Genomic DNA, 17,302 nt, shown 5'->3' with positions numbered 1-17,302 from the left:
AGACACCGTGGTGCGATGCAACCACGAAACACAGCCGGAGCCTCGTGCCGACCGAGTTAAGAAACTAAAGCGGCGAACCAGCTTGCACGATTATACCGCTAAACGTACTAGATTCCTGCGGATACTTGCTGAACTGGTATAATTGCCCTCAGAGGCGAACGTAAAGAGTCGTGTGGCTCGAACAGAAGGAAAAAAAGGGGCGACAGTTACGAAGAAACGACTTCGAACGACAGACACATCAGTGCGGTGTGTCCCTCGCGCAGGAAACCAGGCTGTCAACTCACTTTCCGCGACTGACCCGAATCCCATCCTTGTTTTCGTTTTAACGCGGCTCGTGCACTTTTACCGTATTGCCTCGTACCCGCTCGGTCGGGATTTCTTCTTCGGGGTACCGTTTAGATCGCCGGATAAGCTGGAAATAAATAACTCCGATCTCCCGTCTTCCATTTGTCAGCCGGCCGAGTCGCAACCGTTGATCAGGCACAATTCTTCCCTGTTTCGAATGGCACCCGTACCTTTTTTCTAATTTTGTCACTCTTCGTTACTATGGAGTCTGTTTCAGCGCTCCAGATAAATGATAATCACAAGCTGATCAATTTGGGCAGTCAATTGATTATGCGGTTGTGCAATGCAACCTCGTAGCTAGAGGACCGATGCTTATTTCTTTTCAGTTTCTCTCCAGTTTCAGTTTCTCTTGCTTAATAAGCCGAGCCGGGTAAAGCGTCGACGAGGAACGTAAATAACTGGATTACACCTGCTCTGTATGCAAATGGCGCGATTCATTCGGAACAGCTTCTAATTTTGAACGGGATCTCACGGTCATTGTTCGAGGCGGCGTAACGTGTTTCCCTGCGGAAGCGTTTAACAAAGAATGGGGATTCCAGCGTTCGTAATTATTACTTTTACTATTTAAACGATGCACGACGTGTTCCCCCTTGTTTTATGTCATCGAATCCTCGTGTAATTAAGTCTTCATTAGACCAGCAGCGCGAGCCTACTTTTACCAAGCAACTATCCGACCATTTCGCAGATGTCTAATTGCTGGTAATTTATATATCTCATATTTCTGGCTAATAGTCACGAGAAAGAAATCGCTTCGAAATTTCTTAAATTTCTAAGTATGGAATTTTAATTCTTTCCAGAAAGTTACGAAATTATTCATTGCATTGCCAACGAGCGAGGAACTGGTAAATATTTTTCGTCAGCTTCGTGAAATGTTTCGAGAAGATGCCATAAGCGAATAAATGGTAAGGAGATGGATCGGGAATTTGAATGAAGGATGGTCTTCGGTGAGCAAAGGATAATTTAGCGCTTGCAGTCGAAAGAAAGCTTCGTGAGGATAAATGATGCACAATTTCGTCACTTTCTCTTCGTTTTCCACAAATTTCACAGTCGCGTCTCCATGAAATGTTATATCCTCTTGGAATTTCGAAAATCTAGAGAAGCCTGAAAGAAAACTGCGAATACAGTGGCCCCAAAATGTATTGGCGCGAAGTAGGTAAAAAAATTCAACCTCGATTTTACAGCCAAAAGTCAATATGTATATTGTGTATGTGGAAACAGACAGGTAAAGATATAATTTTGCCAGAAAAAAATGTTTCAATGTTTTTAGAGCCGTTTCAATAAGAATCGTAACATGTCTTCATTTTCCCACCATCTAAAATCATGCAACAATATCTCAGAACACAATGAACGACGGATTGCGAAAATGTAGGTATCAGTCTCTAAAATCAGTTCAGGTTTATTGTTGTCTGATATTTCGTGTGCCAATATTTTTTGGAGCCACTGTACGTGGCTTTCATCGCAGGCAGCGTCATTCGACAACGGATATAAAAACTGAAGACCCGTTACGACATGTATTAGCCCTTCATGGGAGCAACCTGGCTCGTTTTATGCCTCGAGCGAAATTTCACTCTTCAATTTCTTTCTTTCCAACACCTTTTTCGGATGCACCACCTTCATAATAACCATTAGCACTAATTATTAAATATTTAAGTATTGCACGAGGTATTATATCAATTTCATATCCATAAAATGGAAAAATCATATGCAATGGAATTGTTCCAGGTCGGAAGAGATGTTGAATTTTCGAGTTAAAACAGCTCCGCCTGTAAATAGCTAATAAGTTCGAGTAAAAAAATGGTAGTTTTACTTTCAAGATTTGTATTGAAAGATTACTTTTCATAAAAGCGCCTGAACATTCCACAAAGCTACTGTCGTGCGACCCCCAATTGTACTGAATTTGCTCCGACCATCACTTCCCCGTCTATAGTTTTATTTTTAATCTGTTCTATCGATTATAAACCGCCTCGAGTGCAAGAAAAATGGTTGCGTGACAGGTGAGGTTTCGAACTTTCGTTCGGTCCACGTGGACGTGCGCCGCCGCCTAAAAGGCAGGGTTGGGAGAGGGGTTGTGGGGGACACAATGAGATCCCTGCGACCCACGAGTGAAAGTAAAACGAAATCATTCGGCATTTTCAGCCGTTGCAGATCGTTGACACGTCAGATGGAAGGCGTTGTCCGACGTCTGATACTCCATGGATTCCTGCAGGCGTCTCTGCGTCAGTTCCCCGCGACAGGAATTATATCGTACGGAAATAAGAGCGCAAGAACGCCTAAATCTTCGCCGGTTTTTGCCTGGTTGCTCGCGCATTTCACTTTCCAGGATCGAAACTACTTTCAGTGGATTGTGACGGTGGAGCGTATCCAGATCGGACGCAACGCCTTCTCCGCATCGCCTTTCATATCGAGGCACATCACGGGCTTGATTGACAATCAGGCCGGAAAATTACTGGTTTCGTTCGCGACAGATGCCTCGCCGAGAATAGAATTTCGTTGACAAAGTCGCACGCTTTGCAGTAGATCGCACCTAAAATAAGAAAAGCGTTTACCACGCGTGAAAATCTACGCATGTACATTCCGAAGTTCCATAACGTTTCTTCGAAGGCTGTCGTCAGAGTTGTGTTGAATTACTCGCTTCATTCAAAGTACAGTGTAATGATGAATAAGAGGTGGAAAAAGAAAAAGATTAGTATCAATGATGAACATGGTATTATTCACAAATTCATATTGTGCGATGAAAAATGAACTTGTTTATTACGTTCGATTCAGAAAAGAAATATAAATTGGAGAACATTCCCCATGTTAATCACTTATAAACACGGATAAGAATGAAAGATATATTTTTAACATTAAGCGAATAATGTACACATCGAAGAATTTATACTAAGTATGTTGTATTTCAATTACACTGTACCCAAAAGTGTAATTCAAATGCTGTGCACATAAAATACAATGTAATTCAATTACGTAGTTCAATTAGAATGTTCAATTAGCACAACTCTGGCTATCGTGTTCGTTCAGCTGAGACCAGAGCTCGAAGGCCTTCAGCAACTGCGTCAGAAACAGTGCATATTAACGCTCGGATTCCACGGAATCATTACTAATTGCATGCTCCGGTTCTGCCACATCGTTCTGCACAGTTTTTATTCCGGCAATCTCAGCCGCGATTCATTCGTCGAGGCAAAAGAGTTCCCGAGTTTTCGAACAGCAAATAGTAAAACCGCTTGCAACGAAATCGTTGCGACGGTGGGTCGCCCGAGATTCCTTTTCCGGGAAAGAAACTGAATCGCCTTCGCCCGAAGAAAATAAGCCTTTTACCAGACGATTTGACGGAGCGTACGGCAACGTTGCGATGCTCGCGTCTGGGAAACGCCGGGCCAATTATAATCCAGGAAGAAGATTTAATTACCATAGACAGAGTGGATGCAGCGGCATTTCGAAACTAATTAACGAGGACCACCGGCGTGTGTTTCCATGATACCGAGGCACTTTCTTCGGCAGACTGAATGCATAACGCTGAAAGACGCGAACAAAAATTGATACACTCTTCACGGAAATGAGCAGGGTTTTAGGGTCATTCAGCGTGAAACACGACGGCCTGTGTGTCGCTCGAAGTTTCCGCGAGATTTAACCCCTTTGGTAATTAGGTGCTTCCTGAATCGGAATGCAGCTATAGAAAACGTGACCGACGTCTTCGTCGAACGTATCTTCTCCCGCTTTTGACGGCGAACCATCGCCAGAGTAAGGCTCGATTTTGCGATCCCGACATGAATGAAGAGTTCCGCGATGCGAACGTACACGATCTAATTAGCCCCGGTATCTCCGTCCATCGACATTATCCAAACAGAGGAAAAACTTTGGCCCCTTCTATATCCTTTCGTAAGAGAGCGTCCCGTCGCACGTCGTCGCGTCAGCCTTCCCCGAAAGGAAATTGCCGGTTGCTACCGGCAAAGAACAATACGCGATAAATATCGATCTAGTCACTTTTACCCCAGTGGGACACACTCTCGTTTGTAAGCTTCTCATCTTTCCATACATTAAAAGCTACGAGCGGACCGGTGCGCGCGCGCCACTGCGAAGGTGGTGGTGAGCTATGTACCAGTGCGGGGAGACTCACCTTCACCTAGACCTTTCTTTCGCCGTGCAAGAGGGGATCTGTATATAAAAGGTCTCTTCTGAGTAGCAATGGCATCAGAAACCACAATTTCACTTGCACACCCGGTTGTCGCTTGACCACGAGAAATAGCGAGCACCATAGTCACGTTTCGAGGCGACATGCGGTCATTAGTAAGTGTTCAATTTGTTCTAGTTATATTCTCGCCGTCATTTATCGCCCGTAAACAAAGTGTCCGCGTCGAATACGAATATATTAACGAGAGTTCATTTGTTGCAGATACTGTTGGGACTTGTAGTCCTCGCCGTTTCGGCAGTCTCCTGCAGGGAAACTCGAGGAGAGAAACGGCAGTTCAGGGTGCAGTTTAAGGGCAAACGAGGTGCCAATGACGCCTATTCAGGAGGTTATTCGTCGGGAGGTGGATCGTCTTATAATTCGCCCATCATAAGCTCGGGATATTCCGGTGGAGGATCGTTCGGAGGCTATTCGTTGGGTCAATCCGGAGGTATCCAGGGTTTACAAGGATTGGGAGGCTCTCTGGGACATGGATACTCTCTGGGATCATCCGGAGGACTTGGCTTGAGCTCTGGCCTCGGTCACGGCCTCCAGGGGCTGTCGTTGGGAGGACAAGGGTCGTTCTCCGCACCTACTTACTCTTCTGGAGGTAGCGGAGGCGGTGGAAGCATCGCGTTGTTCACCCCTTCGTCGAAGAACGGACCAGTTACCTTCGGAGCCGGCGGTACAATTGCAGCCGCAGGCGGCGGCGGAGGTGCCAGCAGCTATTCATCTCCAGCGTATGCGACGGGAGTTCAAGGATTATCAGCTTACGGCGGTGGATCATCGGGCGGTATCAGCTTGCAGTCGATGTTGGGATCTTCGCACGGAGCCTCGTACAGCTTGCCAGCGTCTTTGGCCTCGTTGGGGGGCTCCTCAGGACACGGACTGTCTCTGCAGTCGTACTCTCCAAGCTCGTCCCAAACTGTCAGCGGAGGTTTGGTAATAGACTCGAGCTCGCTCGGTAAAAGTTCTTCTGGATCCAGCGGTGGATCCAGTAGCTATAGCATCCCGGTGTCCTCTGGATCCCATGGTGTCTCAGCTGGCTATACCTTGCCAGTATCTTCCGGGTCCTCTGGAGCTCATTTGAGCCTCTCCGGTAGCTCCGATGGAGCTAGCTATTCCCTGCCTTCGTCTTCTGGTTCGTCTTCATACTCCTCTGGAGGTAGCTCCAGCTACTCTGGTCCCAGCGTCACCTACTCTTCTCCTAGCTCCAGCTACTCGAGTCCTTACAGCGGGTCTTCCTCGAGCTACCCGAGTCAAACCGTCACCTACGCCACTGGCGGGTCCAGCGGAGGCTATTCCGGTCCTTCGGTAAGCTACTCCGGTCAAGCGTCTAGTTATTCCAGTCCTATTTCCAGTTACTCCGGCGCCGGTTCCTCCAGTTCCGGTTCCAGTTACTCCAGTCCTAGTTCAAGTTATTCTGGGTCATCCGGTGGTTATTCCGCCGGCTATTCTTCCCCGTCCGCCGCGTACAGCTCCGCCGGCGAGTCTCAAGGATCCTACTCGAACCTCAGCCCCAGATACGTCACATTCTCCGCCGCGAAAAGCTACGAGGGCCTGAGCTCTTCCGGCAACAAATACGACACGATCGCCTACTCGAGTCCCAGCGGGAAATATTAAATTCCCCGAAGCGACGACGATAACGCATTCTTGCCAGAGGTATCGATTCCGTATCGACCATCAGACTCGCCTCGGACAACACACTCTGTGTTAGACAAGTTCTCCGCGGCGATCGACTTAGCTGCGAATGGTCCACAGCCTCGTTGGACAGCGTACTAATTTATAATAATGTTATTAGCATAATTATTATGTATTTATATTCCTGTTACTCGCTTCGCAGTTCCGTTGTATATGCTCCGTAGCATCGACATTGTGATGTGCGTCACATAGCTTTATACTGTTTTTTTTTTGTAATAAAGTGATTCTTTTTTATAACCGACTGATCTTCCGTCCGACACTCCTCGATCATCGAGATTACAATGAGACTATAGTGATAGCGGCAGCTTTCACTCGGCCGTGTTCGCGCCGTTAATTATCTAGGATCGGCACGGATCGTAAAAGATATAGTGAAATAGCAAACCGAACGCGAATAAATCCTTCTTCCTTTCAATTAAACACCTGGAAGTTAGCCCGCCGCCTAGAGAGATAAATACGTTTACTTTTTTATCGGGTGGACCGATCGATTGTTTTTCTTTTTTAAAGACCGCCGATTTAAATCGCGATCGAAGACACGACGAACGGCGCGATTAACGTTCGCGGACGCGCCCGGTCTGCCGCCTCGCCGGTTTTTCTTCATCGATACTGATTTCGTCGTGAAAGTTATTGGCCGTGGGTAAAAGTAAACGGGAACGGTAGCCACGTGTAATAATAATGACGGCCGCAAGAAGCGGTCCGAGCGCGTAAAAAGAGGATCACTTTTACCCCAAGGCCAGCGCCGACGAAACAGGCGGATTCCTTTCGAAAGTTTTCTTCTTTTTGGGAAAGTATCCACCGCGCCAGCATGCGGAGGGATACCGGCGCTCGTCCGCGGACCGGTTTGACGTGATTCATAAAGGAACTGTTCCTTTTTCATAGCTGCCCTTCTTCATACAATACTAACGGTACAGACAGCGCATAGAGGGCCAGGAGCAACCACAAAGTGGCCAAAATTCAACATTTGAATAGGTTGTTGCATATCACGACTTTGGAATGAGAACGTCAAGTGTCAAGATCGAGAAATACTATCGTAGCCAGCAGGAAGACGAAACTAACTGCATATTTGCACTCCAAATTCACCCGTTCGCAAGTCAAATTCAACCTTATGCAAATCAAATTCTACTTTTTATAAACAACATTACGAACATTTACGTTACGTTAACTTCCTATTTCGTTTCTGCACGCTTTTTCTAACGCGATATTTCAAGGTTCTCCCAAAACACGTCGGCGCGAGGCAGCTAATTGCTCTCGTTTCATTTGGCCTGACAAACGGCTCCTTTGAATTACGGAGCTCCTTAGTGGCGTAATTTGTTGCATTCCTTTCTTTATTAATGGCGCCAGGGGGTGCGGCGGGCGCAACGGCCGGGATTAAAAGTTCCGGGGGGTTAAATTAGTTCTAAAACTCCTGTAATTTTACTGTCTTCGCGAAAAGGTAGTCGGCGCGGGCTCCGGCCTCACCATGTTGATCTAGAACTCTCCGAGCGGGGACGAGTATCGAAGTTTTCGAGTAACTGAAGAGCTCCATCGGGGCCACTGTAGACCCGGGCGGAGCTCGAAGGCGCCGTTTACTCGTCAAGCTTTTCCGGGGACGCAAATATTTAAAACTTTACATCGGCCGCCGGGACCGAAAAGAGTCGAGTAACCGACGGCAAGGAAACTCGGTATTATCATCTAACGGTGAACTCCGTCTCGGAAACTGGGTCAGGATTATTTTAAATCGGCAAACCGAAAACTCGGATTTTCTCTTGGCACGGTAAGCCTAAAAATCGTTTAAGAAATGATAACCATTATCGCCCCGCTGAGATTACTGTTATACAGTAAGTCCTCGACTTACGCGGATTCATAGATCCCCAGATTCTTAGAAGCGAATCAGATTAACCAATTCCGAACTGTGAAATTCGTTTTTTAATAACCTTTCAGCAATGGCGCCCAAGCACTATTTGACTTGCGCGGTTTTCCGACGAACGCGGAAAGCGCTGGAACGAATTAAGTATTTGAAACACGGCGTGGGTTCGCGCTATCTATCATTTCTTGTTCCATAGCTGGCACGGAGACATTCGGGAGGACGGAAAATGTGTTCGCTGCGTACATCTGTGGTATAAATTACGGCTCGTGACAATAAACGGCGACAACGTATAAAACCATCGGCCGATAAATTCTGTTCAGCGAATTATGCTATCCACGGTTGTGTCTCTTTCTCGGATATCCGCGGAGCTTGTTTATCTGCCAGATAAATAGAAGTAAGACCCCGACGTGTTTAATCCGCCGAATAAACGATTTACTGTATTATTTTCAGAGATTCGCGGCTTTCTCCGAGGAACACGATGAGGGAGATTCGTATCGCGTGGTTGGATAAAAACAATTCAAATTCAAGCAGCTTTCGACTTCGGTAAGAACAGGAATTAAGTTCGTCGGGCGAAATTAAGGAACGTCTCATGGAAAAGGAATCTTCGTTGCAGCGAGGAAAGTGCGAATTCCCGGCCAAGCAACGGGGGCCGTGTAACGAATCAAAATACCTCCCAGAGAAATCCTCGAAAATCATTACTCGCATCCGAGACGGTGATACCTGTATCAGGAAGGAAAGGGTATCGGACGCGACACCCACACACCGAAGAAAGCGCACAGACGCGCGGGGGCAGTATTCCGTGTGCCGTTCTCGTACACCGGTCTGTGACCCACTTTTCAATTGCACGTGCGCATGCACGAGTAAACGCACGCCTGCATTTGTCGACTCGACGCAGCGGATTTCGAAGAAGCTCGTTTGCCGAAGAAGCCGCGTGTCTTGTGCTGTCATTCTTCAAGACCTGCGGTCTGAGTATACATCTGAGTGTTCTCATAAGGGTTTTCAATGTTTTCATACAAATATGAGTGGTTGGAACGTCTACACTGTGTTCAGTATATATACATGTATTGATATTAATGTTTATTCTTATTCTGTAAATGTTTCTCTTGGTTGTCAGTCTTATATTGAACTCTATATTATGTTGAAATAAATCTCTTACGAGGGAGTTCGGCTGCTCCCGTGTCGTGCCGGAACCGGTGCATCGTCTTTGTCATAGAAAAGCCGCGTTTCACTATTTCCCGACTGGTTCTGCGGTCGGGCGACATACTTGCGCTTCACTCTCACGCCCGTCCTGGCAGACGTGCCTCCAGCGAAAACAGGGAAAACTGTCCGCTCTTACTCTTTGCACGTTCCACGGAGCGACCGTGATCGAGATCGAACACGTACCGCGCGTCAAGAAATTAATGATCGCTACGGCACAACTAGCCAATAAGCCCCACTTCTACAGAAACGTCAATGACACTCGTATATTTGTCTAATTCTTACATTTTTACCATGTTTTTATTAACTCCCTTTCTTGTCTGTCCGTTTGTCTGTTTGGTAGAAATTTTGCAATTGATTTTAAACTAACTTCCCGATGAGACTTGAACCTTTAAACTGTTAAACTGTTCGTTAGGGTTAGGGTGTTCCGTACGGAACCCTATTACTAAGCTCACGCTATATGTCCGTCCGTCTGTCTGGCCTACCCTTCAAAGGCTGTATCTTTTGAACTGTAATGTGTATATTGGGTTGTAACATAAGTTCGTAGGGTTTTTTATTAATCCTTCTTATTGAATATTTTGAATTCACCCATGCTGCAAGTTTTTGAGCAAATCCCATTGTTTGTAGGTGGCGAGAGATTGTCATAGTACAAGTACTGCCCATCTTCTCGGCCAGCTCCATACACGTTTGATGACCGTCCTCCTTCTTAAGACGGTCCTCGTCGCACTTGGGAGGTCGACCGAAGCGTGGTGTGTCTTCCAAGCAAAAATTGCCATTTTTGAAATTGGCAAACCATTTCTGTGCAGTAGATACTCCTATGACGCCCTCTCCATACACGGCGCAGATATTTCTAGCTACTTCGGTGGCGTTTTGGCCTTGATGAAAAGCGAAAGACAATAGATGTCGAAAATGGTGATTTTTGCCGCCCGGAAATTCCATTTTAGATTATGTTATGTTACTCAAGACTACGTTGTTCAAGATAGCGATTGGAACACGCTTGTAGAGCGGAAAAAGCACTTCAGAATGGTGTACACAATTTTTAAAAGAAGTAGGTAAATTGATTCAGAACAAAAGCGAAAATAAAATCTCTACGAACTTATGTTACAACCCAGTACATAAGAATATTAATCCTGGGTTACAAAATACTAATGTCAAGTATAGGTATGTACTTACAAATTTTTCAGAATCTTCTGTTCCTCCGTCGGATCCAACAGGACACTGCCATTTGCACGAATACGTCTGAATAAGTGAGGAGCACAAGACAACACATTATCCAAAATCGTGCTATAACGCCTTTTGCTTTTTGCTATAACGACTTTTACAGGTATATCGCCTAAACCCCTGGAGGAGAGGTGAGGTACGGTAACATTTTATAATTCGGGATTAATATTCTTATAACAATGGATATAAGGTATTCTTTCATATTTTGCAACTTCAAATTTATGATCCGAATGGGCAGGGATGTCGTACGGGCCTAGTGACGATGTCCCTTCAAATTTCGTTTGTCGAGGCACGCACACGATTATGTTTTGTCTCATCGACACGGTTGTGTGGACTGTAGTAGTAGGCTTTTGTCTATACGTATAACTCCACACAATTAAATTTTGGAAAAACTTTAACAGCTTATATCTCAATAACTATTTGTTTGCGACATGTGGTTTCATTCAAACTTTTTCTCTTCTGGATGAGTGGAAGGTGTTGATGTAAAAAATTATTTATATAAAAAATTTTTTAATATACCACGTTTTTAAGACGGACTAGAAAGTATAAAATAATTTTTCCTAGCCCCACACACATGCAAATTCCTAACCCCACACAGATAGTCCTGAAAATTTGTGATTGTGAATTTTTAATAGCTATGAAAATACTTGTAAGATTTGAAACAAAAAACGTACATACATTCTTTTCTATTTTTATATATACAATAGATTTACTGTTTTAAACCATGTAAAGTTTATATGTCGCTGCTCCGGAAGTATAATGACACAACTGCAAAAATTGAAATTTTACAGGACAAGCAAAAGAAAAATAATTCCAATTTGTCTTAATAGACTGTTCTATGAGAGTAGTTTATAGACATTGTGGTAAATAAGCATGCGGGTTATAACGAAAATAAATGCATTTTCGAGAGCCCGCCAACACAATAAAGTCAATTTCACAAAATTTTACAGTTGCGTCATTATACTTCCGGAGCAGCGATATCATATACGTTACAAACATTACATACCATACAATAATTTTGTGCTCAAATGCATGTAAGGAATTATTCTCTATTCTCTTCCCAATTGGTCTCAAATTTTGTCTTTTCAAGGAGCGGAACAAGTTCAGGGGGCGGCGCGAAAATAAAGTTCATCCTAATCCACAGTCGTACCAACGCAAACATAGCAAAGACGATCATAGAATATACAATGTTTGGAAACGAGTTCCGTTCCTGTACTTGATAAGTTCGAGTCTTGTCTAATTACTAGACTGCGGATCTTTATGCAAAATAAAAATCGTCTGCATCGATTGCAAGAAATAAAACCAAACTACATGCCATTTTTTCCTTAATGATTTTAATAGAGGCAAAATCATATATTGACATGTTCAATTTTAAAAATTTCCCAACAATTTTGAATTTCATCTATTTAATTCTGCTATAAATGCATAAAGATCCGCAGTCTGCTAATTACATTCGGTATGAAAGAGTGCCAGGGCGAAATGAAATGGTGAACTGTGCGTTGACCCTAAAAGGTGCATCTTCGGCGTACCGCTCTGAACATTTATTCGAACAAGTGGAACACGTGCGTATGTATTTACATATCTGAAACAATTTAGCTGGCTCTTCGACCGCAACTTTCGCGACACACGGCGCGTCTCTACCGCGGGAAATTTTTAATTGGCTGCGATCGGTGTTGCGGTGACGCCTCCGGCGGCGCCAGAGCTGGCGCGAAGGCAATCAACGATGTTCATTGTTGCGGGGACTCGTCGCGTTGTTCTCGATCGCAGATAACAGGTGGCGTGTACTGTAATCTCGCATGCTAATTCCGCGCTGAGGAAACATAGTGGATGTGCGGGATATAAAAGCGATTTCAGATTCCTGATAAAATCGTTCCTCCCGCATTCATGGGGCACTTTCTCGAGCGAAACCGTAGACCGGATCGGAAAAAACATTTTTTTTCAAATACAAATAATGCTGTCTACTGTACAAAAAGATGGGGATGAAGAATCAAACAGGATCATTAAAACATCGCGAAGAAAAGAGTACATTTTTCGGGCGTCGAACGTAGATTCTAAAATGTTCAACGTTGAAAGTTCGGTAGAATTACAATCTGCATTTGATTTGATTAATTCTTCCATTCTTGAGATCAGTGAATATTCGAGAAACAAAACAATAAATAATAAAATGTGACTAAAATCTACGATCGAGCCCACTGTGCAGTGCGGAGGAGAGGCTGTTGTCTCGGCGCGAGTCAAGTCGGTGGCTCGCGCTCGAATACTTGCTCCCCGATTCCGCCTTCTATTATATTTATCGGGTCGGACTGTATCGATCGCGTAGTTATCGAAGGCGTGGCTCCATAGATACGCGGCGGATGCGGGATGCGAGTGAAAGTCCATCGAATCGAAGACGAATCGAGCGGGGTGTCCGCGGGCGGAAACAGAATTGGTCCTCTTCCCTCACTTCCGTGACGGATGATCGCCCCGAACAGTGCCGCTTTTTTCACGGGGCTGAAATCGAGATCGTTCAATCTTCTCCCGGGATCGCGTGCCGGGCCAGAGAGACTCGAAGCCACGAGCGCCGCGACGATAACTGCTCGCTGTCGCGCGAACGTGGGCCGGAGCTTTCTCGTTTAGGGATCCGCCGCGTCTGGATCTGTCTCTGTTTCAGGGACTGGAAATCTTGTTGTTGGTCCTGTTCAGAGGTGTCTGGAGGCTTTCTTTGATACGAAAAAATTGTTTAAAATTGTTGTATTTATATCTTCTGTGGCTAATCTACTGTTTATGTGTACTGTACATCTTTACTGCAACATACAATACATATACAGCGTGGTCCACCTAAATATCACCGTCCAATGGTTTATTAACTCCTCGGCCTACGATTTATTTTACGGTTTCAATGATTAGGACTTTTTTGTAGATCGTAATTTCCTAAGAAAGGAGAAAACTTGTATCTATTGTATGCCTGTATGTTCTCCAATCGCTACATACATTAACAAAAGCAGAATAGAATTTTATTTCGGTTGTAGGAAATTATCGACATACATTTTTATTAGAATCTGTTCAGAATCTTCATCACGAGTCAGCTACCGAGGGGTTCAAGTACCATTCCAGATTCAAATAGATATTCATTTTCATCGAACGACTATTTCCAAGAACAGTTAACAAACAACTGTTGTTTTGGACCTCCGTGTATATCTGTGTCCGATCCCTGCTCCGTTTCCCTTTCGTGATCCATCCGACCGGCACGTGACTATGGGTGGATCTATGATCCCACCCGCGGCACTGCGGACCTGTTTGTCTCGCGGCGAGGAGAACGCTAGCCGACCAGATCTAGGCGTTTTACAAGCTGCTTCCAACGAACCGGTGCGCCGGCCTTCAGCCAGGTATCTACATATAAGAGCAGAGAAATGTTAAACTAGTTTCCGTGATTTTTCAGCCGGCCGGGTATAAAGGAGAAATTCAATGTCGGCTGATACATCATTAGACGTCGCGCCGGCGTGTCGGTTCGATCTGCTCGATCAACGGTGAACGGTGGACAAGAGTCGCGAATGAGACAGTAAGGAGAAACGGACTCGTAGATCCGTGGACACGTATTTAGAGACAGAGCTGAGCGACGTTGCGCCGCGGCTGATTGATATGGCAATGCTGGTTGGTATTTATTTCATACAACTGATAAGCTCCGCGGCCGATAACGTTCCGTCTCGATTCAGTATTAAATAGAGTCGTTCGCCGGTGCTCCACTTTGGTATCTTTTTTTTCAACATAAACAATAAGTTTAAAAAAATAAAAATCAATACTATTGTGCTATGATACCATAATATGCATAATAGTAATTACAACTGACAAAATTCTAAATATTTTGCCTACTAACTAATTAAACTACGTATTTTTTAAATTGTTTCCATTGTTGCAGGCGCTGATCCTTTTGCTACCCTCGATTCTCGCCCAAGGAAATGGGAAAGGCAGCGATCCCAACGACGAACCCTTTCTTCCTATATTCCCGGTGTATCCGTACAACCCCAAGCTGATCAAGAGAGGAACCGACAGGGACACCATCACGCAATTGTCTCCAGAGCTCTACGCTCCCAAGCTAGACGCTAAGGACTCGTACAGCTCCAGTTACAACGCGAATTATCCTCGGGATCCTTACTATCCTAGCTACAATCCTTACCCGAAAGCTTCTACTTCATCGGGCTACTCGTATTACGGTTCTCTTCCGTACGCGTACCCAAGTCCAGCGTACAATGGATACAATTCGTACTCGACACCATATCCCATGCCTCCTGCTTACTCGGGGATGGCCTACTCTGGATCCTACCCTAATTACTACTATCAACCGCCTTACTATTACCCGAACTACTATTCCCAACCCATGTACGCACCGCCTCCGCTGCCACCGCCTGGATCAGACTACCCCAGCGACTCTAATTCCGATCAGGACAGCGAGAAGAGCAGCAGGAAGAAGCCAAGTGGCGAGAAGAGGTACAAGAACAACAACGAGGAGCACGAGTCTACGAACAGCCAATACGTCGACGGAGCAAACTATATTTCAGCGAATTCGAAGGATCTGGATAGTCAACCTAGCACCTACAAGTCTAGCAGTCCGCAGAATCAATTGGAACAGGTGACTGACATTCACATCAAAGGTATTCAGCTTCCTGCGCCCAAGACGACCTACAGGGTGATCAGCGTCGCAGGACAACCGGTGGGTCCAGATTATCCTCTGCCAGCTCCTTACGTCAAAGCGCAACAGCTGGAGGACCTGATGAGTCAGACCTGGGCGAAAGTGTTGGCCCAGAACTTGCAGGCGGTCGCACAGTATTCGAACGATGGGAGCAAGAACAACGAGAGAGGGCAGAGAACGAACCAGAACGATCAGAACAAGGATTCGCAGCGGCACGTGTCGGTCCCGAACGTCATCGCCAAGGCTGGCCTGGCTTACGTCGTGAACCCGAACATCCTCGGCAAGTTGAACATCGCCAACGCCGCCAGTCAAATTAGCCAGACGCCGACGACCCATCTGAAGAATATCCTTTATCCGCCGCCCATCGCCGGAGTTTATTCCACGGTCGAAAAGCCCGCGAAGGATCAAGCGGATTCGAACGAGTACGAGAACTACGAGAGCTCGCCGTCCCAGGGATCGCAGGATTACGACAGCTCCGCGAGCCAGAACGAGAAGCAGCAGAATTACGAGGGCGAGCAGTCTTATCAGAATCAGAACTTCGTGACAGTGCAAACGCCTCAAGGATACGGCGGCTACCAATACACGGGGAGCTACCCTTCGCAGGCGTCGAGTCAACAACAGTCGCAGTACAAGAACAACCTGGACGACGTGAACTTCGGCAGCAAAACGAAGAAAGGATAAACACGGTAAATAAGAGGAGGACTCCTTCGTTGTTATGGAGATGTGTTGCTCCTTCGTCGCTGATGGGGAATCCAAGACGCGAGGACATATCAGAGACACTTCCAGAAGAAAATCAACTTTTTCACACGGTGGTGCCCCCCCCCCCGCGGTTCCCGATCATAGTCGAAGGGCCGGATCTCTAATTATATTTATAATTGTTTCCTGTAGTTTCTACTCTTTTTTTGTTACGAGTGCACGCCGCCCGTCTATGGTCGCAGGAGGGGAAACTGGTTCGAGGACGGTTTCAGCGAAATTGCGAGAAACGTGAACTCCTTAGGTTAAGCCGGCTACTAATAATACTTTCGCTCCTGTTGGCTGTTTTTTTTTGTTGTTTTTGTTTTCTCCGAAAGAGCGGAAAGAATCCACCTGAACTTTCTCACCTACGACCCAAGGTGACACCGATATATACGAGGCTTCCGCATGCAAATATTGTACTCGTTTTGCAGTCACTAGCTAATAAACGATCGTTGTTGGTTCTTTTCGTGATGCCTGGATTCCTTTCTCCTTTTCCACGATTTGCATGCAATTCGAAATCGTCCGGCGAGGTGGGGGAATCGCGAACGAGAGACGATCGTTGGGCTGTGGCATGATTCGACGGGGATCGAGATCCTGATCGGGAAAAATCGAAGCTCCCTCGGGAGAAGGGGGAGAGGGAAGTGTGACGGTTGTGCCCGGGGCGGACGCGGAAAGACGAGAGCAACGATCGCGGAACGAAAGCAACGTGGATCCGGATCAAGGCAACGTCCGGTCGCCGATCGTTTGGGCGCGGTGATGGAAAGGGGAAGTGCGATCCGTGGATCGGCGTCAGGTGAGAGAGAGAGTGGAGTGCTCGTTTTATTTTTCCCGTTGCCCCGGTCGCTGCCGCCGATGCTCGAAAATAAAATCAGCTGAACCGAGCCTCTTACTTTCTCGCAGCCGGGCACGATTTCGATCTGCGGACGTACACGGTGACTTGAAAGCTTCGTTACATTCCGGTTCAACGCATCGTTGAAGCCGGGCTTCTTCCTCGAACTTCCGCAAAGTCCAACCGATCGTCCACTCTTATCCCGCTTTCAGGGGAACGCTTTGAGATTCCGTTTTCGATACTTTCTATCCCGCGATCGTCGCCGATCTGCTCCGCATCGGCTTCCTTTCTCGAGGGAAATTTGATTTCTCTTTCCGTCGTTCTCTGACTCTTTTCATCTGGTCGCAGGAATTTTCCATGTCGGCCGCACCTTCAGTGATCGCTCCGCTGTCAGAAAACCGACACCACCGAACCCGTTATAACCAGTTTAATAGAACGTTCTCGCACGGTTTAGAAAATCACTGTGCCTTAACCCTTACCGCTCGAGTGCTGACTCAAAATATTGTGTACATTCGTAAATAGGTTGGTATCCCATTAATTGCTAAACATTCAAGTGTGTTGTATAAGGTTATATCAATTTCATTCTTGTGTAGTCAACCAACG

At 45.9% G+C, this 17,302-nt stretch overlaps 2 protein-coding genes across 2 annotated transcripts; both read left to right on the top strand.

Moving 5' to 3' along the window:
- The first annotated feature begins 4,477 nt into the window (after positions 1–4,477).
- On the top strand, positions 4,478–6,448 carry LOC143210503 (uncharacterized). The gene is made up of 2 exons (XM_076427397.1): positions 4,478–4,629; positions 4,736–6,448. The coding sequence occupies exons 1-2, from the start codon at positions 4,618–4,620 to the stop codon at positions 6,131–6,133; spliced, it is 1,410 nt and encodes a 469-aa protein (XP_076283512.1). The 5' UTR covers positions 4,478–4,617; the 3' UTR covers positions 6,134–6,448.
- Positions 6,449–13,905: 7,457 nt separating this feature from the next.
- Positions 13,906–16,336, top strand: LOC143210487 (uncharacterized). The gene is made up of 2 exons (XM_076427377.1): positions 13,906–14,099; positions 14,365–16,336. The coding sequence occupies exons 1-2, from the start codon at positions 14,088–14,090 to the stop codon at positions 15,814–15,816; spliced, it is 1,464 nt and encodes a 487-aa protein (XP_076283492.1). The 5' UTR covers positions 13,906–14,087; the 3' UTR covers positions 15,817–16,336.
- Positions 16,337–17,302: the final 966 nt, after the last annotated feature.

This window comes from Lasioglossum baleicum, chromosome 7 (genome assembly GCF_051020765.1).
Source record: "Lasioglossum baleicum chromosome 7, iyLasBale1, whole genome shotgun sequence".
In the NCBI taxonomy this organism is placed as follows: Eukaryota; Metazoa; Arthropoda; class Insecta; order Hymenoptera; family Halictidae; genus Lasioglossum; species Lasioglossum baleicum.
This window is presented reverse-complemented; position numbering and strand designations above follow the sequence as displayed.